This window comes from Chamaea fasciata, unplaced genomic scaffold (genome assembly GCF_029207755.1).
Source record: "Chamaea fasciata isolate MVZ Bird 193981 ecotype frontalis unplaced genomic scaffold, bChaFas1.0.hap1 SCAF_2, whole genome shotgun sequence".
In the NCBI taxonomy this organism is placed as follows: Eukaryota; Metazoa; Chordata; class Aves; order Passeriformes; family Sylviidae; genus Chamaea; species Chamaea fasciata.
The window spans coordinates 107,234,210-107,259,511 of record NW_027094087.1 but is presented as its reverse complement, the minus strand read 5'-3'; the positions used below and the strand labels follow the sequence as shown (position 1 = coordinate 107,259,511).

The 25,302-nt window shown below is 40.3% G+C and overlaps 1 protein-coding gene across 1 annotated transcript; it reads left to right on the top strand.

Annotated features, from left to right (window-relative positions):
* Nucleotides 1-9: 9 nt before the first annotated feature.
* Nucleotides 10-23,974, top strand: TMEM47 (transmembrane protein 47). Its single transcript, XM_066176998.1, has 3 exons — nt 10-432; nt 14,300-14,440; nt 20,224-23,974. The coding sequence occupies exons 1-3, from the start codon at nt 207-209 to the stop codon at nt 20,400-20,402; spliced, it is 546 nt and encodes a 181-aa protein (XP_066033095.1). The 5' UTR covers nt 10-206; the 3' UTR covers nt 20,403-23,974.
* The last annotated feature ends 1,328 nt before the right edge of the window (nt 23,975-25,302 follow it).

Genomic DNA, 25,302 nt, shown 5'->3' with positions numbered 1-25,302 from the left:
ATACACCGGGGCGGGAGCGCGGCGGAGGAGGGCGGGAGGGAGCGGCGCTGCCGCCGCCTGCGAACGCCGCTCGCCGCCGTTAGACAGCGCTGGTCTCGCCGCTTCTCCCTCCGCCCGCCCCTTCTGCGCGGAGCTGGGCTCTCGCTCCTGTTCCCCTCGGGGCCGGCGGCAGCGCGTCCTCCTCCTCCTCGTATCCCCTGGGCCCCATGGCTTCGGCCGGCAGCGGCATGGAGGAGGTGCGCGTCTCGGTGCTGACCCCGCTGAAGCTGGTGGGGCTGGTGTGCATCTTTCTGGCGCTGTGCCTGGACCTGGGAGCCGTGCTGAGCCCCGCCTGGGTGACGGCGGACCACCAGTACTACCTGTCCCTCTGGGAGTCCTGCCGCAAGCCCGGCAACTTGGACAGCTGGCTCTGCGAGTCGACGCTGCACAGCGGTGAGATTCGGCTGCCCCCGCTGCCCCCGCTGCCCCCGGCTCCGCTCCGATCCGCTCCGCTCCGCTCCCCTCCGCCGCCGGCCCTTGCTGCTTTCTTCCCTCCTCGTCCGCCTCCCTCTCCTTTGGCCGCACCCCGGGCACTGAGAATTCCGTCCTCTCGCCGTGCCCTGGCTGACCCACCAGCATCCCTCGATCTGCCTCTCCTTCACCCTTGTCTCCTTCGGGACTGTATCCCAGCTCCTTCCCGGGGCTTGCCCCCCCGGACCGGGGCAGTGCCCGGGGCCGTGCCCCGCGGTCCCCGCTGGTTCTCCGCCTCGCCCGCCTCCGCCCCTGGTCCCCGCCCGGCTCCCCGCGCCGGCCGCCGCTGCCGCTGGAGAGAGTCACCTGCACCTTTGTCCTCTCGCCCTCCGTACTCCTTCCCTCCCTTCCCGAACCTCTTCACCCGTACCCGTCCTCCTCCTCCTCCCCGTCCTCCCCCCAGCCTCCCCGACCCCGCATCTCGCCGGCGGTCGGGCTGGGGTGGAGGCGGCGGCGCTCCCAGGGAGGGGCAGCGCCGAGCGCCCGTGCTCGGATCGTGCCCAGGCTGAGGGAGGGGTGAGGGAGGCTTCAGTGAGCGAGAGGGGCTCCCTATGTGCCGCGGTATTTATTGTCACAAAAGATCCTGAGTTTGAACTAGTTTTGATTTTTTGATTTTTTTTTTTTTTTTTTCCCCCGTGTGGTGCTTTCCTATACAGTGAGAGACTGTTTGGGATCGAGTATCCTATAATTGCCCTCCGCCCCCATCTGAGAAGTCTCTGATTTTGGGAAGTTGGGGCTTCCTAAACTGGTTGCTACTTTGTCCAGAGTGGGGACGCCTGGGCTCGGACTCTCCGTCACGCCGGGTGTGCTTGTGTGTGTCTTTCTGTAGCACGTACTGATCTTCCCATCGTCTTTCACGCTCCTTTGCTTTCATGCCACACTCCCCGTTGAGATTTCTTGATGTTCATTCGTTCTCCACGTTTTTAGGTCTTTGATCACAGATTGTTATTTTTTTAAACGTCTTTTCACTATTGCTTGGAGTACTTCAAAAGCGGGTTGTGAATTTTAAAAACAAGCTGCCTGTTGAATTTTTTTCAGTAAATTCTTTTGTGGTACGATAATTGTTTTGGTTTTCATGGGTGGTTTTATTTACTTTATGCCTGATAGCAACTTCTGGAGCCACTGACAAATTCAGCCAGTCTCCCCCCACATCATTTTCATCCCCATTCCTGTCCACACACACACACACACACACACACACACACACACACACACACACGTGCGTTGATAAATCATCTGTTTGGATTGCTGGGCTCTTTGGTTGGGTAAATCGTGCAGGGACAAGATGTGTGTTGTAGGAAGGAAAGCAAAGGACTGACTACATTCTCGGTGTGTTTTGTTTTCCTCTGTTCTCTGAAGTCCTTGCATAGGTTCTGGGAAATAACTGATCTCAGTTTGACTTGGAATTACACAGGTTCCTCTGGTGCTGTGCTCTTTTTTTTTTTTTTTTTTTTTTTCGTGTCATGTGCAGTAATATTTGAGGGTTTAAATGTTGTTTGGGATTTTGTTTTAAATAACATAAAATGAATTGTGAAGAAATGTTAGTTTCAGTCAGTTACCAGGGCATCTGCACAAAGTTTGGAGTGCTTTCTTTTCCTTCCCTGGTATAAATGGAAATTTATGTAGGAATGTCAGCTTCTACGTGTCTCCTTAGCAACGTGAATCCTTTGCCCCTTCTCCCTGTCTCCTGAAATAGTATCCCCTTGATTACAGAAAGACTTTTCAGATGGCTTGAATGAGAACCTGCTTCAAATCCCCCCCACCTCCAGACACTTTGCTGGGTTCCCCCCAGCTCCATCTCCCCATCACGCATGCGTGTGTACACACACACACACACACACACAAAAGTGGGACGAGAGGAGAAGCAGGACAGCTTATGGAACAGCATAAAAGGACACTAATCTTTCTTGTTCCTCTATTGGTCACCTGTCTGTGGGGATGTGGAAGATGAATGGGTGAGGATGGATAGGAATGAGATGTAGTTTTCACTGGATGCTGTGTGTTGAAAATATGATCTGTCCTCTGCTGGTGCCTTCATCATGTGCACAAATTCCTGCCTATCCAGTTTTATTCAAGTTCCTTGAATGAGCTTTACCCATTTTCCTCAAATACTTTCCAGTCTAGTAGAGCCAGGTTTCACAAGCTACTGTGGAAGAAGTGAATGATTGTTTTACTTGAGGTAACTGGGATAAACCCTTCACTTTCCTCATGTTCAGCACAGAGTACTGCATTCTGACCAGACCTGAAATATGAGAAACTGCACTGTTTTACTCTTGCCTTCTGCTAGCATGGTACAATTGCTATTAAAGCCAATAGGAGGGCTCCCACTGAGTTCACCAGGTTGGATTGGGCACATATTTGAGATCATTTTGTGTGCAGGCATTAATATTTTAAGTGCACTTTGCTCCTACATTGTGAATCCAGCAAGCAGTATTTTGGAGATAGTGGAGAGCTCCCACAGGGAAAGCTCTTTTAGCTTGATACTGGTGCAGGCAGCTTTGCAGCTAGCTGTGAGAAGCAGCAGCACACACAGGAAAAAAGGCGTCTTCGCCCATGGTTTTAAGAGATTTGCTTCATCATCCCTTGAAGGAGAGCACCTCAAGTGGCACCATCAAGGGCAAGCTCATACTAGAGGCTGTTAAAGCATATTCGAGGTTTAATTAAAAACTTTTGTTGTAATTAGATGTAGGACCCCTGACTGCTGTCAGAAGGGCAACTCGGTAGTGGAGAGCAGAAGGAAATGCACAGAGCATGGTTGCATTGGCTGTTGTAACAGGGAATAGTCTCGTTTTTCCTTGAGCAGTGCTAGTGCTTGGAGCATGTTTTCACATTCATTCACTGTTCCATTGGCTTTTTTGTAACTTGCGGGTTATTGTTTGTTCACATACTGCTTTTAAACTCGTTTAAGTACTTCACAATAATTATGGTTCAAGTATATTAAATAGTGAGTCAAAATAATTTTTTGATGCCTGAAAATTGTAAAATATCTCATCTTAATTTGCTTTTCTTTTCTTTTTTTTTTTTTTTCGGACTCTTTAGGATCTGTGTAAATCTCTTACTAGCAGCAACTTTAGGAGATGAAAAACTAACAAAGTTGCCAGTATGGGAAGCTTAGTTATAAAATCTTGAAATTCAGAAATGCAGTTGTAAAGCTCTGTAGTTTCACCCCCAGTCTGGGCATATAACTATTTTCTGTGATCAAAGCTTACCTTGGCTAATGCACAAGTTGTCTTTAGACCAACTGTATTTTAAACTTATGGGTCTTTAAACAAATTTATTTTTTAGGCCTCATTTGAAATGCATTACATCTAGTTTGTGATGGTTCATTTACAGATTTATCAAGAGTTGTATATGAATATTTATTCCTGTCATAGCATTAAAATTAAATGCATCCTGTGTAAAGCTCCCTGGTGTATCTATACCTGTACAGGTACTTGTCTTCTTCCTGCAGATTAATAACAGTAAATTTGAATTTGTGCAGTAGACTGCAGCCATTATAGCTCTTTAAATCAAAGGGACACAGATATAATGTAGAAGAAGTAAAGGGCTCCATAGAATCTGACCTGCAGGTGAACATTGTCTATTTTGACTTAAATACGTGTATATGCTATTCATAGAAAACAATGGCCCTTTTGCAGCCTTTCAGTTTATTGTGAAAACAGCATATATAAAAATACATCTGAATGGTTTTGATTAACTGTATTCATTCTGGTGAATGTGGGGTATATGGCTTTGTTACTTTACAACCTGTGGATTTCTTCATGCAACATTCAGTGTTCTTCAAGAATATTATGCTCTTTTAGAACTGTCCATGAATATTTGAGAGACAGAACATTCTCCAGGAAATGCATGCAACAGTGTCTTGAATGTATATTGAACTGTGTGATGAACAAACAATGAAGGTAAGCTTAGCCTATAGCATAGTGCAGTAAACAACTTGAGTCTAGTTTTATGCTTGTAATTTTGTTCTAATTTGTTCTTAAAATAAAAACAGCCTCAGAGGCTGTTCATTCGGTAGCACTTCAAGGGGCTTAAACTTAATTACACATTAGATGCAGATATCTGAATTGACATGCCAGAATAGTCTTGGATGGTATCTCCTTGTTCAGAATCTAAGGAGTTGTTCCAAGGGGAAATTGCTAGCTCAAAAGCAGCTTCCTCATTAGAAGATCTGGATCATTGCTCAGATTTGATGTTGACATGTATTTGTGAAAACTCAGCAAGGCTGGTAGTTTGCTATAAAATAACAGAAGAATTAATGTAATTTTACTAACCTGAAAGAAGTGGCTCATACAATCTAAGGAGGAATTAATAAAACATTCCCTCAGGTTTTGAATACTGTAGTCTGTCATTTTGTGTATTAACTCTAATAATCATCCCCAGCACTTTATCTGAAGACCGATATAAAATCAAAAGCCATACTACTTCAAACTCAGTGTCTAAGAGTCTGAGCAGGCTGATCTAAATTTGAAGTTGAGTCTGACTTGAAGGTTGGCCCTTCTTTCCTTGGGGAGCTGAACTAGGTGACTTCCAGAGGTCCTTCCCAACCTATTCTTGTGATTCTGTGATGACTGATACTCTGTTTATGCCTGATATCTGTCTTCCTCAAACTGTGCAGAATGCCTTGTATTGGCTTAAGTACCCCTCACAGCAGCCCCTGATAGAATATTTTAAGGTATGCTCTTTCTCTTACAAATGGACCAGTTATTTTAGCCTCAGATTTCCCAAGGCCATGGGAGCAGCAGATCCTGTTCAGCAGTCTGGACCTTTTAGTATAGTGGAGGGTGCCATTGCAGTCACCCTTCTCCAACCAGTAAAAGACATGGTTAGAGCACACCTGCGATGTTTGTGTGAGTTCGTCTGATCAGGGCAAGAACATCATACACTTTATCAGTGATAATACTCTTAAAAAAAAAAAAAAAAGACTTGTAGCTATAGTGGGTTGTTGCTACTGCTGCTGTTCACTGCGATTTTTAAATCACTAATGTATTTGCTTTAAGTTTTGTTTATTAAAGATGATGTCTCTGGAGTTAGGGATAACGCAAGAAGTTTTAATATTTGATGAGATTTCTATATTTAGAATCGCATGGAGAGTGGCCTTGCCTGTGCTACTGATTTGTGGCCCAAGATGACCACATAAGATTCAGGGCAACAGGAGGAGTGGTAAAGTCCATCCAGCTGTATTGCATTATGTATTTCACTTGTTCCACTTAAAGCCATCCTTCTGATGGGAAGTACAATTCAAACTTTTAAACGCTAATTGTTTTTCTCAAGGAACAATTGAATGAGTTTTGAAAGTTGCAGATTGTCAGTTTTCTGGAAGAACGTTGATCACTGTGGAAAACAGTTACATTCCAGTTCCAATGCAAAGCACAGTACTTCAGATTGCTAAAAAGTAGTAGCTTTTATAGAAGAGGTCAGAAATAGTGAGCTTATTGTGAAAAGTTTGTATAACACATCTCCCACACTTCTTTCCTAATGGCAGAGTTTCTAAGAGCTCCAGGTTTCTGAGAAGTTCTCAAAGTTGTGGGCATGTGCAGTTGTGTGAGGATTTTTTTATTATTTTTATTGAATGAATGAATATCCAATAATTAAAATGACATAGTAGCAAGCTAATCTCAGAAGAATGCTGTGTATTCAATAGAGGAAATGCCTGAGTACATGCTGTACTATTCTGTGAATGAATTATAGATTACATGATTTTCTGTAATGCTGTGCTTGTCTTGAATTCTCTGTTGACAAAAGTGGTGTGCAATGCATTTTGCTTATAAATGGTAAAATAAAGATCTGTATAATGGCACCACTTAATTCTTTATTTGAAGTCCTGTGTTTAAAGGACTTTGTGATTTTAGAAATAAAGGCGGGTCACAGAGCAGACATACAACATACCTCACCCCAAACCACACCTCTGCAAAGTGTATGTATTACATATAAATAAGGAATGCAAGCTTTATTCTTCAGAAGTGTGTGTCTGTGGGCAGATGAGCAAGCACCTGCTGCATTTCAAGTTGCTCATGCCTCTGCAACACCCCAGGCATTTAGACCATTTTGTTGTCTTGCTGTCTCTTTCACGTAGCAGTAGAGTTGCTTACCATGTTTTTACATGTGTAACCAAATTGTCCCCTGCACTCCCAATGGCATCTTTGGGTGGAAGGTAAAGGGCTCTGCTTTCCATGGTGAGGTGAGCAGTCTGCATGGTGGCTGCCTAGTTATTCCCCCAGACTATCAAGCAGGTCCTTTCCAGGCTGAGGAGGGTGGTGGGGAGAGCACCTTCTGCCTGGTTTTTCCTGCCACTGGGCTGTTATCTTGCCTTGAATAGTCAACCTCTTTCTCTCTCATCTCAGTTATCTTGCTCTGGGAGAAGAGGAAAGCAGTAGGAGGAGCCCAAGTGAGAGGGTTGCAGCTCTGCAGGGGGCTGCTAAGGCCTTTTTCCCTCAAAGGTGAGAAAGCCCTGGGTTTGGGCTGCCATCCAGTATTGGATGGATCCAATGGTCAGCATTCTTGTGCATCAGGGGAAAAATGCATAAACAGCAGCACAGCGTTGGAAGGGACCCGTTAGGTAAGAGGCTCTCTGAAGCAAGACTCAGACTGGGATTGACTTGTACCTATTTGTTCATGGACCTCATAAATCTTTTTGCAGTTTGGGTCTAGCAGACGGAGGATGGCAGTTACAACCTACCCTAGCAGTCAAAGAGTCCCACTGGGAAAAGGGAGCGGAGGTGTGAGGTTGAAGTTGAGGCAGAGCTGGGAAGCAAAGACCTTGCAGCTTCTGAGAAGCTCTCTCTAGCCCCTGTGTATGGCAGCTAAGGAGGCACCTGCCTTTCCTCCTTCACTGGTTGGCTGCCCTTGTTACCCATTAGCGTTCTGCACCTCTGTAAGACACGGGGTCTGCACCAGAAAGCTGTTTTTTGGGATGTCTCTCTGCTTGTTCTCTTTGATTCTGGATGACTCTCCACTCGGCACCAGGAACACTCAATCATCCTACAAGCCTCTTGTACAGTAAATGCAAAATGACTGATGCCTTATGTGGAGCCTCTGAATTATCCTTAGGAGGCACTTAGGGATTTTGGCACCCTGGATAAAATGCTTAAATTTCTCTTTGGGTGTTGTCAGTGTCCTGGTGAATTAGAGCTCTGGGAAGGTCTTCCTGTTAATCTCATGGGTGTTGTGCAGCACTTGGGTTATCGAGGGCTTTGTCCCATGTGCTGCTGTGTGTGGATAAAGACAGATTTCTTAGGGAAAGTGTCATGTCCACAAACAGCTTCTTTTTAACATATCTGTGACTTAACATAGCTATTTCATTTGTTTAAATTTATGGCTTTTAGAAGAAAGCCTTGGTGTAAAGTGAGTTCTCTCTTAAGGAAATTAAGCTTTCAGCCAGAGCTGGCTGGTTCCTGTAACTCTGGTAATGCTTTTTAAGTGTCTGAGTGACTTGAGTAGCCACATGCACAAGTAATTTTCCTACTTCAGAAAAATCTTACTCTCAATCCATAAAATAAAAAGAAAATGTAAAGGCCAGAGTATGTCTGTACAGCAGCCAGCACTGGTAAATATACTATACTAATCAAGGAATAGAAAATACTTATTTATTGTCATTTTTTGTACAAGGCTCCACTGTGAAAAGCTGTGGCTAGAGCAATTTTTGGAGGTTTGGTATGGATCTTGCCAGAAAGCACTTCTGCCTGCAGTGTGCAGAAGTGTCCATTGTGGGATCCCAAAGGACTCTACTTGCAGGCTGGCTGTGCAGGAGGAGTGTGGACCCAGTATCTTACAGGCTCTGGGCTTCCCAGCTTTAGCCAATATTCCCTTCACCCAGGGCAGAATTCTTCTGAGCAGCTCTTTGAAAACATCATTCTGCCTCGGGTTGAGGCTCCAAAGGTTACCTCTGAGGAGTAATTTGATGTGAGAACTTAATGGTCCCTGTTGTTCCTCAGCTTTTTCACAGAATTCACTGTACCTTTGCCTTCCACAGAAGCCTCTGCTCATGATCACACTGGAGAAAGAAGAAATCTCACTGATCATACAACCAAAGCACTTTCAGGAACTGGAGTTTGCCTTTATGTTTTTATGTATACACTACACTCCTTAAACTTTTGTTGGCTATTTGATATCTAAGTTGGAATATGGAGCAATTAGGAATAACTCTAGCTATCGTGTTTATTTAAGTTGATTTTTATGATACTCAGTGGGTTACATTTAATTTCTTATGTGTGGGTGTCTCAAGTTTCCCTGCTTCACACATTCTTTCAAAATCATTATTCCTGATTTTAAATGCTCTATTGCAAATTCTTAAGAGTATTTATTGTCTGAGGGCAGGTACTTGATAAGTGGAAGCATTGCAATGAATCAGAAAAGCTTACTTGAGTGTTGTGTTTTTGTTTCTTACCAAGATTTTTTTTAGTGCTAGAAGGTCGGGCATTGCCTTCATCATATGAGAGCTCCGTGCATTTGGTACTTCAGCCTTTATGAGGAGAAGACTTGGTGAAGAGCCATTGTATGGAAGAAAGGAATATTTGATTGTTTCTCTAAGAAATTAATTCAGTTCACACACACTGTCTGAAAGTGCCTTATACCCAAATGCTTCACATATTCCACAGTATGTTTCTACGCCCACAACTTCTTTTACTTCCTTTACATGGTAGAATACCATGTTGATAAAACTATTTAATTTTGGGGTACCTTACTGGAAACATGACATCTATACTAGCCTTTTGCATTCATCTCTCTTGTGTTATTAAAAGGACCTAGTTATTAAGTTATTAAAATACGCATTTAACAAAAATTATTAAAATACACATTTTAGGACTTTGATGTGTTTTCTTCTTCTTTTATGGCTTTCTCCGATTTTTTCCTAGTAGTGAAGTATTATTTTGTCCAAGAAATAGAGGAAATAGTGCTGCTCTTAATTAAAAATTACTGTACACCTTAAAGCCTTTGGTCATTTCTTTTGGGGAAAGAAAGGAGGAAAGTTAGAAATGTCAATGTACAGTTGACATTATGCCTCTGTGTCACTAAGAAACAAGCAGAATTTCCAAATAGCAAGGAGACCAAGCTGTTGCCCAGAAAGGCACTAACTGTTTTATGAGGAATTAACTGAAAAGAAATATAATCATCATTGTTTGGGGGCTTTTTCTGGGTTTTTTGGAGTTTCAGTAATTGTAATAATTTTTTTTCACCAAATATGTATTGAAAATATGTGTTAAGTGCCTAGGTTCATATTTATATATATTTCCAAATACTGAAGCCCACATCCCCAAACTAACGGGCAGATTGTTATGGTTAAAAATATGCAAACACTGTAATCGCTGTCAGAACTGCAGTATAAATTTCTTATGGTTATAGACATAGGGATGTTTCTTGGGGATTTTCAGACCTAAAAATAGGATACATTAAGTGAGCCTTTTCTTAAGAAATCTCTCAAGTTACTTAACAATTGTCAAAAATGTCTTAATTCTGGTTTGGATGGGATAGGTGGCACTGTTAGTGTAGTTCTTAAAGTATTGCTAAAATGCTGGAACACTGAACAAATCCAATGTTATCTAAACCAACAAAATCTTACTTGGGCATGACATTAGGTCGCAGTACTTTTTAAAGTCTAAAAGTTTATTAACATATCTGTGAGTTTTACTAGGGTTTTTTTTTACCATTTCTTAGTATTTTTCTTGGATAATGGATGTGTAGTTTAAAAATCTGTAGTGGTGTACAGTGAAAAAGACCGATGTGTACTCTTCAAGTGTAACCAATTGTGCTTTGAATGCAGAAAAGTAATAATTATCATCTATAAGGCCCCATTTTACTTGTGTTTTTACATATTTCTGTCTCTGTGAGAACAAGCAGTCTCAGTGAACTGCTGAGGCTCCTGAACTTACAGTTCTTATTAGTAACTTATTTGCAAGATTGGTGCATGCCTAGAAGAGGTACAAGCATATTTTGGATACTCAAAAGTAGGTTTATGATGTTTATGTTCTGTGTACCAGTAGCACTGTGTAATAGAACAACCTCCTGATCCCATTTTGGTGCTGTGTGCTGTAAATCACTCTTGGGTAGTCTGAGAAACACTACAGATCTTTATTGTAGAAAAACTCTGTTTACTGTATGTGTTTATATTGTAGCTATCTGATTTACAGGGTGCTTTGCCTTCAGAGGTAGTGGTTCTATTTTCTTTGGATCTTTTATTTTGTGCAAAGTCCAATGGCCTGGATTTAAAAAAAAAAAAAAAAAAAAAAAAAAAAAAGTGTTAAGTAGAAGACCCATGCAGAAGATTTTGCTTTCTTGATCCATGTCTTCGTTTAGATAGACAGGTATCTGCCAGGGAAGATTGGAGTCTCCCTTGGAATGTAAGCCCCTTCCCCCCCACCCCCCTTTCCAAAATATTATAAATTTGCAATTAAAAGGCTGTCAGGCAAAGATTTTGGGAATAGGTATAGCAGTTCTTTACTGAGGATATAAAAAATACAAGTGTTGTAGTACAGGAGAATAAGCAAGCAAAACAACCAAAAAAGAAATCCTGGAAAACCCTGACAGAGTCAGAAATACAACCTGACGCCTTGTTGGTTAGGGTGTTGGAAGCAGTCCAAAGTAAGCCCTCCTGGAGTGGCAGGTGTAGTTTTGTTGGAGTAGAGATGGTCCTGTAATGGTGAGATGGGTCCCATCTTCCTCCAGGAATCCAGTGGAAAACTGGATGACTGGTGACACTTGTGGCTCCTTTTATCTGGATGGAAATGGTTTGGCTCCTCCTCCCTGGGTAGAGCGTCTCACAATGGGATTATGTAATGGGTCATGTCATTGGTGAGCTTTAATGGCCCATTAAAAAAAGATATCCCCACAGAGGGAATGGGAGGGTGAGCAGAGATAAGAAACAATGCCCCACTGAGCAGAGATAAGAAACAATGCTCCACGCGGTTTTTAACAGCTGACTTGTTATCAGAGAAGGCAGTTACCCCCTCCCTTCTGGATTTACAACAGATAAAGAAAAAACCTCCCCAACCGGGTTTCAGTAGATGGAATAGAATAAACATTTTTTTCCTTTTTTGGTAACAAAACCCAAGACAATCCACCATAAGCTGTATTTTATCACCACATCAAATGGCTATCAGAATTGAAAGTTAACATTTTTCCAAGATGACAAGATTTAAACATGTAGTTACTATGGTAGCCAGTGTAAGAAAGTTTAGTCCTGTATTCTTTGTGCTCTAATGTTTGACTTTCACCATGTTCTTCAACCAAAGTCCCTGCAGCTCAGGGCAAAGGCTGGCAGCATTGTGTGCTCCTATGAAAGGGACGAAAACAAAAAGGCAATTCAAGATGTGGCCCAGAGCACAACACTCAATACCTGGTCTCCAGGTGGTAGTGAGGAACAGTAAGAGCCTTGGTTTTGTCCTGCTGTCAGCTCTGAGTAGGTTGTCTTACTCAAGAAATTAATTTTGTTTATTCAAGTCAGTTCTTTTTTAGTTGGGAGTGTAGGTGTCTCCCAACACTCATTTGTCCTTTTACCTCCCACATCAGTACTATAGTAAGGTAGTTTGTTTATTTTTTAACCTTTCTAAAATCTGTATATGTATATTTGTCCTGGAAGTTAAATTGTATCCTAACCTCATGCTTATATCATCTTTGCCTAATTTATTATCAATGGTTTGATGGTTTTTCCAGTGTGGTTTTGGAAAGCAATAGGATGCTCAACCTTTTTCCATTTAGCTGCTATCCCAGTGTTGTACACATTCTCTTTGCATTAGAGATTGGCACCTGATCAATGCAAAGATAACATTTAATATTTTATTACTTGTGGTGACTTTCAAAAAATTTTAGTTTCTGAGTTTTCCTGTCTGGCCCTTTGCTTTATTTCATCAATTTTATGTGTCTTTTGACTTTGGTGTGATATGGATTTATGTGGCTGGTCTTTGTATCTGTGTCATTTTCTAGTGCAAGGTTTCCTTTCATATTGTTCCAAAGTGGTCCATTCTGTTTATTTATTTCTGGTTTTTATATCTGTAGTGCACTCTGATATTGGAAAAATGCTTTCTAAATCATTGGTACGTTGACCTCTTGGTGTTTCTGCAGGCTCATGTTAATATTAAAAACCACTCACCGAAACATCTCTGTCCAGTACTAAAATCACCTTTCCATCCCAATAATGATGGTGTAGCAGTGGCACACACAGCAAACTGACATTAGAGATTGCATGCTGATGATAGAGTGAAAGATTGTTCCCAGCCTTTGGGGTTTAGTCCAGTAAGAAAACAAGGAGTAAAATAGCTTGGAAGGTTGAGTATTTAGTAATTAAATTATTAGTAAAGGACATGCCTGGATTTCTGCAAAGAATGAAAATAAATGTATGTACTTGCACAAACACACCTTTAAAATCACTTTCTTCTCAAGCAATGCTTTTACAGCTCTTCTACCCACTTTCTTCTTTTAATCTCCTTCATCCTTTTTGATGTAATATAATAATAGGCTTTTTGGTCATAATAGCTACCAGCATTCTGTTCCCAAACTCCACTGTCTGTATCTTCAGCAGATAAGATTCCTCTTGAAACTGGATCCATTGTTTATTTAAAACAGTGCTTTTTACTTATTCCCAAAAGAGGATGTTAGTTGTTGTTGTTTTAGTAACCTTAAGGTATCTAATTTAATTTGGAAATAATAATCTTATTTTCTTTGAACTATGTAATACATTTGGACTTTTTATTCTGAGTATAACACGACTGCTAGTATTTTCAAAGTAGTGAGATACAAAGGATCCTGAGACACATAGGTCCTTTTCCCATGAGTTGAATTTATATCATCTTCCTTGAACTAGTAAATAGTAGTGATAAGCAGTAAATAGTGATCTGATTCTTTTTCTTCATGCCTGCTACTGGAGGGAGGAAAGATCTTAGATATTCTTTTGGGAGAAGAGACAGCCCAAAGCCTGTGCCTTTCTAAAATCCCACAGAACCTCTTAAGTTAGATCTTGGATGTTGTATACATGCATCATGGCCATCAGCTTATAAATGGATTTTGATTTATGTGATATAAGACTGCCAATATTTTGTTTATAACTGCACCCATTATATATGAAAATAACTAGAAAATACCTTGGGCCAAGTGCAGAGGTTACTTTTGGGGGAAAAAAACCCCTGATGCTTGAAGATAACAGACATTTTAAAATGGGCTTGAGATTTGGCTGGCTCTGCAGCTAATGATTGTTACTGCCTTTAGAAAGTCTTGGCTTCCAGCTATCTTTTAGTGTTGAAAAAAAAAATATATATATATATATTGTTTAAACCTTTGAGCATCTCTTCATTTTTTTTTACTTACACTGTGTGGCCTTGGTACTTCCCAAGGAACAGGTGTGTGATGAGGCTCTGTGCATTTCCCTTGCTGTTTCATCCTGATCAGCTCAAGCAGAGGTTTGACATTGACTCTCTTTTGTGAGAAAGTTACAGCAGGCTGAGGGTCAGCTAACACAACACCAGCTAATCCTGAGCCAGCCTCAATTTCTCATTCTAAATTGGATAAAAACCAGGGGACCAAATTACTCAGTTTTGCTTGAGACAAAATCCCAACGAGGCCAACTAAGGCTTGAGTAAGTGTGGGAGGTTGTGGCACTTTGCTTCTGAGTTACATCTGTTTTATGAAGGTGATTCACTAATTAGGGGAAAAGAAATCCAAGGCACAGCTGTTTATTTACCCGAGCCTTGATCCAGCCTCTGTGTTTCTCATATTCTGTTGTTTCTGTCAGGCCTCTGGGCTTGTTTTACTGAAATTATATTATTATTTTTTCCCCTCTTTGTCTTTTTTCCCCCCCTAGACTGGCAGATAGCTACTCTGGCTCTGCTGCTGGGTGGTGCTGCCATTATCCTCATAGCTTTCCTGGTTGGGCTGATCTCCATCTGCGTGGGATCTCGGAGGCGGTTCTACAGACCAGTTGCAGTCATGCTCTTTGCTGCAGGTAAGCACTGGCATCATTAAAAAGATTCCCTGAGAGCAGATGAACTTTTGTGGAGGCAGATAATCCTTGTTCTGCATATTAATTCAGAGGCGTTTGGTTACTTCTGGGTTAACTCCAGTGAGGTTTCTCAGGCTTTAAGTTCTGCACAGCATTAATCATTTTTGCAGTTGCACTATTATTAGTTCATAAGCAATTACTTATTTGCATTATATTTATTGTTTTGTGAACTACATGAAGCAGGGGAAACTATAGAGGATAAATCTCAAAATACCGTTTTTAATCTGTGATTTTGTGCTGTTTGATGTCCCCATTTTTATTCTTCATATAAAGCCATTTTTATTTTAATGTTCTCTTTTGCAATTTTAAAACAGGGAAGTTAATACCCGAAGGTGAACCCTGGAAGCTTTCTACATGTGAAAATAAATAGGATTATCTTGCAAGGTGTTTATATATGCCCCTGTGCCATAAAGAATTAATTTTGTTGTGTCATCTCTCTTGGTTATTAATTTAACAAGCTGTCACAGTGTAGTCCCTGTTTGGTTTTAAAAACGCAAAAATGGAACAGTTTATATAAACTATCACAAAATCTTAAGGGAGACCTAAGAACCTGAATTGTCTGTAAGACTAATCCAGTGAGGTAGAATTACAATATCAAATCATCTCATTTTATATATTCTGGTGCTCTGGGGCTCCGTCAGCATGGATGTTTCAGATTCTCCTGAGACTCACCAGCCGTGGTTTGCCTTCATCCTGTCACTCACATCTGCACTGGAGCCAGCAGCTTAAGCCCCTTCTGATAGCCCATAATGAAGAGGATGACAGAACCTTCGGGATGTATTTAAAAAGCCACTTAGGAGGATATGAGAGGATGAGAGTGTGGAGTTGGAGGGAGTTTGGAATGAAGCACAGCTCCGGGAAGGCTCCTGCTGCCCCCTGCTGATAACGTTGCCTTGATGGAACCGAGCCCTTCAGGATGCACTTTCATGTGCTCGAGACAAATTCCTAGATTACATTTCACTTGCTTTTAGGAAATTAAAGCAACCTAGGGTCAGATTCCCTGAGTGGAAATCATCTGATTTTGTTCTGTGTGTTGCATTGCTTGCTTGGTTTAATTAAGGTACTGGTGCCATTGTTTTAAAATTTAGTCTTAATTGCGTGGTTTAAAAGGTAAGCTGGGCAGTTAACTTTGAAGGAAATGTGTTTATTTAATTTTTGTAGTGGTTCCTTATTTGGCTTTTGGCTTCATTTGTCATAATGTTGTATGGTAGCTTGGTAATTATTCAGCCATATATGCCTGTCTTGCCGGGTTGTTCATTTTATAGTTAAGTTTGTACTAAAAAAAGAAATGGCTTTCCACAAGAAAAGATCTCCTCAAATCCTACTGTTTGTCTTCATGTGCTCCCCTCTGCATAAAATTGCTTCCAGTCTTTACTAGAAAAGGTTGATGATGAGGGGGGTTAATGCTTACTTGAATCTAAGAGGAAATGAAACTGGTTCTTTAGCTTATGATGGTGTTCACATCTTCCCTTTGCCTTTGTGTGTGTGCATGTGCATTTTGAACAGCCATAACCTGAAGCATTTGAGAAGAAGATGATGAAGCCAAGACAACCTGCCCCATTCTGCTTCATTATCTAGCAAATCTGAGAAGAATTCTTTCAGGATTCAACACTGAAATTGTTAAAAGACATTTCCTACAGATTTTATCTTTGATGTCAGCAATTTGGAGATGAATATGGATGGCATATCTTGAAAGAATTATGGAACGAATCCCCCACTGAAAAGGGGAAGGTTAAGATTATAGCAGTTTGTGCCTTATGCAGCTTTCCATGGATTCAAGCCTTCATCTGTGGATTTCACAAATCTTTTAGGATAAACACCACCCTGACCTGAGAATGTGCTGGCAAGACCAAATATTCTGTATAACTCTGGCTGAGAGTCTATCAACTGCCTCTGGAAAAAGGACACAAAATGAATTTCCCAGAGGCATTTAATGATGTGTGGGTGTTGGGTAGAAAAGGTCTCTGTGTGGAAGAAAGGACAAAATGGAAAAGTTATTTCTGGGTGCTTTTTAGAGTCCGAACAGTTGGCTCCAGGCTATTTTTTCCTTCAAGTTTTTTTATTTTTTTTATTTTTTTTTTCTCAGCTTCAGGTTTCAGTTAGCAGTAGGTGAGGGAGAAGATTGACTGACTAGGACTGGAAGAGATGAGAAAAAAGGAACCAAAAAACCCAAAATTCAACCTAGATGCTGAGAATAGGCCAGCAAGTAATGAAAAGATGTGAATGTGTTTTCATAGAGCTGACAATATGTATTTTAATGTTGAAAGGTAGAGGAATGCCTCAGGTAATGGAAAAACGTGGAGCAGACAGAGAGGCAGTTGCAGGAAATCTTGCATGAAGCCACCTTGTCTCATGTGGCTCTTTGGTCTAGTGGAGTTCTCCAGCTCGTGGACCTGCTCATGAGCTCATGAACCAAACTGGCCCTGAAAACTGCACCCTCAAAATGCAGGCTCACAAAAATATCATGATACACTTAGCATTTAACTAAGTGCTAACTAAGTCTAATTTAGGGGCAGAAAGAGAAAGTGTGCTTGCTGAAAGCCCATAAAAGAAATAGAAGAAAAATTCAAGATGCTTGCTTTTTGGTGTTGTGTTTTAACAAATGTGACAGTGTTTGGAAGAATAACCTGTTGAGGTTAGCAAGCTTTTAACACGTTTCACAAGATGCTTTTACATGCAAGCTAGGGAAAACAGTGGCTAAGTGAAAATATTATAGTTAAGAGAGTAATATAAAATGGTGGCAGATAATAATTGGAGAATACTTAAGGAGGTATCTTTTAATTCTGACAGAGAGAGCACAGTCCAGCTGGATTGCATCCTTAGTTCTGTGCTATTATCTATTTTCATAATGATGTGGAAGATAGAATGAAAGTTTACTTGTCAAATTTTACAGTGGAAGTAGAAAAAATTGCAGATACACTGAAAGCCAGAATTTGATTTTATGAAGTTGATGGAATGGTCTGAAAAAGTAGGACTGACTTCAGTAAACTGTAGTGCGGGTTGCTACAGGACAGCAAAAAGAGTCATAATATCAAAGAAATACTGATGGGGAAAATACTCTGTAGGTTATGCACTCCAAGCTCCTTGTTGAGGCAGGATGGTCACTAACAGTGACAGCTTTGCCTGGTCCATTTTTGAAGAAATTCAACCATGAAGATGTTGCAACCTTTCCAAGCATGTTATCCTGGGCCCATACTACCCTCCTTAAGATACCTTTTTCTTTTTTAATGTCCATCCAGAATCTCTGAGATTAGTGTCCATTCTCATTACTGCCATCTTGCCTGGCACTACAAAGGGGAATTTATCTTTTTTTCTGTCACTGTTGCAGCTACATTTTCAGATAATCTTTTGAAACACCCAGCACTTACTAATGAAGGGTTTTATCATTTCATCGGAAATGATCAGGAGGTAGAGAACTACAGAACTTAATAGCCAGCACCGGCATTTTCATAACTACAGATCAATTAGAAAGCCACATCATAAGTGGGGTGTTTTTTGACTCAAAACTTACAGTCAAACATTTAAACAAAGAAAAAAAAATTACTGAAATGAAATTTTCCTACTTTTAAAGTATTTGTTATGAATTCTGCATGTTTAATATGATGAGTATGTATAATTGCTTATATTTCATGTGAGTGGAATAAAACTAGTATTCCTGTTCCCATATTGCAAGCATGGTAGTGCTTCATAAAAAATGTGCCTACATTTGAAGTGAACAATCAAGTTTGAGATGATTAGTCTTGTCTGAATAGCATTTGAGTAGCAGATTATTAAAGATTTCCTTTGCAGCCTATTTTTCTACAGGAAAAGACTTGTGCTTCTGAAGAAAGACAGTATACACTTCCCTTAAGCAGGGTAGCATAGCATGGAGTTCTTTTAAATTCATTAGAAACAAATCAGTAGTTGCAGGCATTGCTTTCAACATCTTTTGGGGTCATGGTGGTCATTTCTCATAACTTCAGTGACTGCTCTTTCTAGCTTACACAGCTCCCTTCCTGCTCTACAGGGAAAAACAATGACAGAAGGCAAAATGAGTGCAAAGTGATGACAGTGCTGTGTAGGGTGGCTGCTCCCACCAGCCACTTGCTGCCAGCACTTCCTTTGAGTTCTGCAATGGCATATCTGGACCAATAGTTGGAAAAGCTGAAACCTTCACTATGGAAATGTCAAAAAAAAAAAACAAACCCTCTTGTGTGTGTTGCTGCTTTAGCAACATGTTTGTCTTCCAAGAGAATCACTTTTTTTTTTGGTTGTGTTTTGACAAGTCCAATCTGTAGATTGAAATTAAGCATACTTCATATGTTGCACTGGGGAAGGTGGAGACTTGTTTGGTTTGCACTTGACACAGACACACATGGAACAGTTTCTGCACTGACTCAGCAGAGATGCTGCATCCCCAGTGCAGGAAGCCACTAAAGAAAACCTCATATATTTCCATACACTTTCAGATATCCTTTCTGACCTTCAGTGGTCTTAAAGATGAGTCTGAAAGCTGAGCGTATGTTGAGGTGCTTTTGGATATAAAAGTGTTCTCATTATACAGAATTGGAATGCATAATCTTTTCATAAGAGTAGGTGCTTTTCCCAGTGTACCCTGCCAGAGTTTCTCAAATATTGCGCAGTATTTTGTGAGCTGACAGACAAAAAATTCTATTCAAATGGAATAGCATTAAGTAACACTTCAATAACTGTAGAATTAAAAAAAAAAAAAAAGGTCCTGTGGATTTTGATAGCCACATCAGAAAATCCACTGTGCAAACATTACTCAGATTGTCAGTCTCAAGTAAGGGTCCAAAGACGACTCTGTAGGCTAAGGTTGGATGAGCTGAAATTTCCTCCAGTGAGTGTTTTATAGAGTTTTAACACTGACCTTCCAATGAACATGGGACATGATCTCCCTATACCAGTCCTATCCTCAGGACAGGTGAGCATTTTTCTCCAGGGCTAATGAAAGGGCCAGCTGGACAAGGGCGTGTGTGGGAGTGAAATAGCCAGTGTGTGTCTGTGGATCTCAGAGACAGTGCTGTAGGAAGTAATGATTTTGAAGCTTTTTAATGTCTTGGATTTGATCTATTTTATTATCTTCTTTCATCACACAGTATTTCTGACCCACCCCCTAAATTCATAATGGTTTGCTGGTTTGAAGTTTAGTGACTGATCAAATTTTATAGATTCCTTGGTATTCTGTGCGAGAATGTCATTAATTCTGATTATAGAGCACAGTAATGCATATGAAATATGTGATTCCCTGAGTCTCTACTGAGCACAAGTATATATCACCTATGACAATGAATTATTTCTAGACTAAGTAAATTATTTGGTTCTCAGCTACATTTCTTAATATGTATTCTTGCTTCTCATTTTGACTTATTTATAATGGCAATAGAAGAAGTTTTGCTGTTATGGAGGAAGTAATGACTACAAACTAAAATATAAAGGAGAGACAAAAGAATTTTGGAAATACTACTCTCACTGTTTATTTTGTGGATATTTGAAGGATCATCATTATATCACAGCAATAATATTTGTTCATCAACCAGGGAGTATGGAAAAGCTGCTCTGTTGTCTGTGAATGAAATGAAGGTGATTTAAAAAGAGCAGCACTTACAAGCTAAAAATCACCAAAACCATTTTAAATGTGAATTTCAGTTATTTGGTATTTTCTTTGTTTTAGGAAAGCAAAATAAGGCTTCTTCTGATGTTTGTATTTTTTTTTTCTCTTTCAGTTGTTCTCCAGGTCTGCAGCTTAGTCCTTTACCCAATCAAGTTCATCGAAACAGTCAGCTTGAAAATATACCATGAATTCAACTGGGGCTATGGCCTGGCATGGGGTGCAACTATATTTTCATTTGGGGGTGCCATTCTTTATTGCCTGAACCCTAAGAACTATGAAGACTATTACTAGAATCATTTAATGAAAGGAAAATTTAAAAAGAGGATTACCCCATCTTTTCTAGCTCACAGTTTTTTTAGAACACTTGTGGAGCACCAAACAGTCTGCTCTGTTGATAAAATAGCCTTTGCCTTTTGGGTGTGAACACTGTAACCAGCTTTTACAACCATTTAGAAGAACTGCAAACACTAGGATTGCTGATCTTACATAGGCAGATGCTGCAAGCTGCTGATACATAAACTTCATTTTTCCTGACAACAAGCAAAAGGATCTACGTGACAGCGATCATTGTGAGAAAACTAGTTGGAATGAGAATGCAATGCCAGCATCTGCTATTGCCTTCAGGGGAGCAGCTGGTATGGGCTCCATTTAGAAGTTTCCCTGTATCATAGAGGATTCAGATGTCTGATAAGCAGGCAACGGCATCTTGTACAATAGGCTGAGTTGGCCCCTTGTTACTTGCTCAAAAGCGCTCTTAAGGAATTAGTTGCAAGGGACTGTGTTGAGGGCAGTGAATGTAACTGGTTAATGACTTGTCTAATATCTGCATTCAACAGTCTGCTGGGAGAATAATTAAAAAAAAAAAGAAAAACCCAAACAAGCCACCAACCCACACAGGATTTCATGAATTAGTAATCGACATCACCGTGCCAGCTGTAGCAGATTGTTGAAGGAAGTCCAAACCCAGAGACATGTGCTTCTGACTGGGTAGTGGGAAGTTGTCTCAGCTCTCAGTGTTTTGCTGGAGGGGTGAAGATAAAGGGGAATAGAAAAAGACCTGTTCTGTCCTTGAGACATCTAAAATCTATGAATGAATTGCAGTTGTCCTGAGTATCTGTTTAACCTGCAAACATGGTCATGAAAAGAATGCATTTGGAACAAGTTCAGTTATATTTTTGAAAGGCATTTGTTAGTACAAATGAATATATAAAATGCAAATATATATGCAGAGGGAGAGAAATGATTCATCTTTAAAATTGTAATATGAGCTGTGATGCAGTGGTTAAAATACTAACTTTGTACACATTCTTGAAAGTCTTGGATTGGTACCCCCAATTCTGATTGGTGTTACAAAATAAACACACAATGGTTTGTCTTCTGTATATGCCCTTGTACAGACTCTGTGTTATGGGAAATGCTTAAAAGTTCACATCAAGTTAAGGTAGAACTGGACAAAAGTAACTGCTTGCTATTCCATGTGTAATATAATGCTAAAAATTCTTTTCTAAGGGTGTTGCAAATTAAAAAACTGCCATTTTTAAAAAAATCTGATTAGGTTGTGAGTGTCCGTGATCATCAAGAATAAAGCTGAGACCCCATCATGTCCATATTAAAACATTAGCGCTTCAGGAGGTAATCGCTTGTTTTTAAAAGATGAGTTTCTAATGAACTTTTTGATGATTATGTACATCTGATTACTCCTTGCTTAGTATGTTTCCCAATTAAAACATCCAGAGACTGTATTCATGAAATGGAACCCAAGATAAAATAGGGAGAACCTTCACATGAATTTAATCCGCATCACTTTTATTTTTGTTTACAATTTGCTTATTTGGATATTTTCAATTACTTATAAGCATATTTTTATACAATTGTGATCTTAGAAAAACTATTTTTTTTAATGGAGAAATTTAAAGTATATTCTATGTGGACCTCTGCACAAGCGGATATGCTGGGGTTGCACATCCACCTCTACACAAATAGTTTTGCTGGTTCCACGGAAAAGGCTCTTGAATTAAGATGGCATCTCTTGGGTTACTGCTGGGCCACCATCTGCAGGGTGCTGAGGGTCTGCAATGAGCAGGGGACCATGGGGCTGCCTTTAGGAGGTCATTGTGCAAGTACTGCTGGCTTGTGGAGATGGTTTATAAAACTCTGGGATGCTCTGGAGTTCAGTCTTTACTGCCATGGCAGAATATTCCGAATCGGCAGTCTTTGCAGAGCCAGTGGTGATTAATTAGATTAGATGGAGCAAAATGACAGCTTGACATGGAAGGAATTGCGTGGCAGTGCCTGCAGAACAAAAAGGATGGGAGGAAAACTTGTATCCAGTTATTTGGAAGGCACCAAGAGAGCATTTGTAACTCTGCTTTATTTCCTGGGACTGACTTAAGGCGGATATTCAGTATAAAGTTAACTCAGTAAATTCCTGAACAGCTGTGTAGTTCTGCTTTTATTTAGCAGCATGGAGAACATTGTAGTTTGGTATGAGAATTAGATTAGTGCAGAGAAGCCCACTGTGATGTCTGTATCTTTCTAAGAAGATGGTGATTTGGGGCTGGCATTGTGTGACACTTCATCTCTGCTGACAAAAAGGTACAATGCTGAACCCATATCTAATTTATCAAATTGTTTTTCTTTATGTAGAGTTTGAGCAAAAAACCTGCCAGGCCTAAGACAAATGCAAGTGAATGGTGTGTGCTCTGAGAGTCACTGGCTGTTAAATACAAGGTTCTTGATGCACAGCTGAGTCAGAGATCTGATTTTCAGTCCCAACATCTGCTTTTCCTCTTGAAGGTGCTGCAGTCTGCTAGGACCCACCTGAGACTCCTCAGGACTTTTGTGTTTGGGCATCTCGTATGTGGATTTAGGTACCTGCCTTTTGCTTAGGTTGCTACTGCAGTGTCTTTTTTTTCCTCTTTACCATTGCAAATTTTGACAAGCATTCTGTTTTGCAGAACGGAACTAAAAGTAAATGCAGCTTTGTGCTGATTCTTGGGGGTTTTTTTTTAGCCACAAAAAAGATGCAAGTCTGTGTCCTGAGTGTACAAACGACAAATTAAAAATTTTGTATGTTGTGCTTGTGTCATGTCACCATTATTTCAGTTGTTTGACTTTATCTCACTGGCAGAATGATTCTCTCCCACAACAAATCCATTTTTTTTCTTCCAAATATATATGAATAAATATATATATAGCAAACTTGCAAGCAGGGCTAGTTATTTGTATTTTTTAAGCTTAAAGTATGCCGTCCGGTGCTGACAAATACCCAGCACCTCTTCTGGATTTCTTGCACAACTTCATTTAGCTTTTGTAAATTAAAAGAAAAAACAAACAAATATAGAGAGACCTATGTGTTTGAAATATAAATGATATATATGGATTAGCATGTAACTGTATATTATTAAACATGCAATGAACTGACTGGTAAGTGAAGTCTAATCTTATGGCTAGCAATGTAATTTATTCAGACTGTATTTTTGTACAGCGCAGTGCACACTAACCTATTGCCTCTGTGTCCTCTATAATGCCTAAAACTGTGCCTAGAAATTTCATTTATGTCTTTCAAAGAAAAGAAGAGAAGATGACTAAATGCTTCATGTTGTTGATAGTATTGGTTTTTCTGATGTTGTTCTTTATTTATTTTTGAGAAGTGTATGGTATGTTTATTAAATGAATCCATCAAAATACAGTTCATTTTAAATGGTCATTGTTAGCAGGGAAAGACTGATTTTTTTAATCTAAATTTTAAGTTTGCAGTTTTAATGCCATTTCTTCATTTCACGATTTTTGTAGCTTACATTAAGTTTTATGTGAAAAAGTAACTGAAATAATAATAATAAAAAATTGTTACACTAAGAAAACGTGCCTGTTTTGCTGTGAGTAGAAGATGTATGCAGCTCAGGTGGCATGGTTTCCAGAGAAGGAACAGGCTCTCTAGGCTAATGATTATTCCTGATATTCAGTTAATTCCATGCTAAAGAAGTCCTATCAAAATATACTTTGGGAGAGAGGGAGGGGTGTCGTTGGCAGGTTCCTGTATCTCACCTGGCCATAAAGCAGTAGCACCGGGTGAGGAGTTCCTGGGTGTCACAGAGCCCACACTGCCTTTATAAAGATGCATGTATTGTAACATCAGAAAACCAAATGCTTTAAGTGTAAATAACAAGGCAGTGTGTTGAAATGGGAATCTACTGAGCACCTTGTTCCAATGGGGGAATTTATTCATTATATACGGGTTTCTTTTTTGAATTTCCAATAACTAATACTTTTGTCTATTTTGATTCTGAAAGCTGTGTTACTCTTCATTGTAGAAAAAAATAGATGTTTTGGATCTGAAACACAACGTTGCAAAAAAGGAAAAGCACGTTTAAAGCACTAGAGACATGATTCTGTGTTTTTTCTCTTATTGGGTAATGTATCCACTGCATCCCTTGATATCCCCCAAGTGGGTGGGCAGCAGCCTGAGAAACCAAGAGGAGAATGGGATGCAGAAGCCTTGCTTGGCTTCAGCAGACGAGTGCTGAGTGAGCACAGGTACAAGGATGGGGTGCACAGAGTGGAAATCAACTCACGGAAAAGGAACTTGCAGCAGGGAGCAAGCACGATGGGGATGAACAAGGATGGGAGGTGTCTGAAGCTTAGTTTTTTTTGAAATGCATTGAGAGATGATGTTCATAGGGAACTATGAATCCCCTGGGATGGAGGGATCAAGTCAGGGGTAATGGAAGGCATATTTCTTGAAATCTGCATTAAAATTCTCATACTTTTGGCTTTAGGGGGTCCATTACCCAACAGGTTTGACCTTATTTTTGTGCCCAAATTTTAGGTCATTTGTGTTCCTACATGTTGGCACAAGGTCTTGCAGCCTTCTCCCTCTTTCCAGTGAGAGCGAAGGTAATGATTCAGCACTTCTCTCTGAAAGCTGCTGAATAATGATATAATTTAAAACACCTGGAGTGAGAGTATTGGGCCAGGCAGCTGAACTCTTTGGGGTACCTGATTGTGGTTACTTTGTGGTACCATCTATGTTATGTCGCACTAAAGGGCCTGTAAAATAGGGCAGCAGGGAGAGAAGTTGTCTTTTTACCTTCTGCACTCTGGAAGGGATCTAATCCTCTACTGAAGGGAAACTGCCCTTCCCTGCAGTCATCCAGGCATGGATAAGGTTTTGGAGTTCAGGTACAATGAA

Bases quoted from the DNA above. Each gene is read 5' to 3' on its own strand.
- TMEM47 (XM_066176998.1), top strand. From the start codon at position 207: ATGGCTTCGGCCGGCAGCGGCATGGAGGAGGTGCGCGTCTCGGTGCTG. The intron at 433-14,299 runs GTGAGATTCGGC...TTCCCCCCCTAG, and splicing joins CGAGTCGACGCTGCACAGCG to ACTGGCAGATAGCTACTCTG. The intron at 14,441-20,223 runs GTAAGCACTGGC...TTTCTCTTTCAG, and splicing joins AGTCATGCTCTTTGCTGCAG to TTGTTCTCCAGGTCTGCAGC.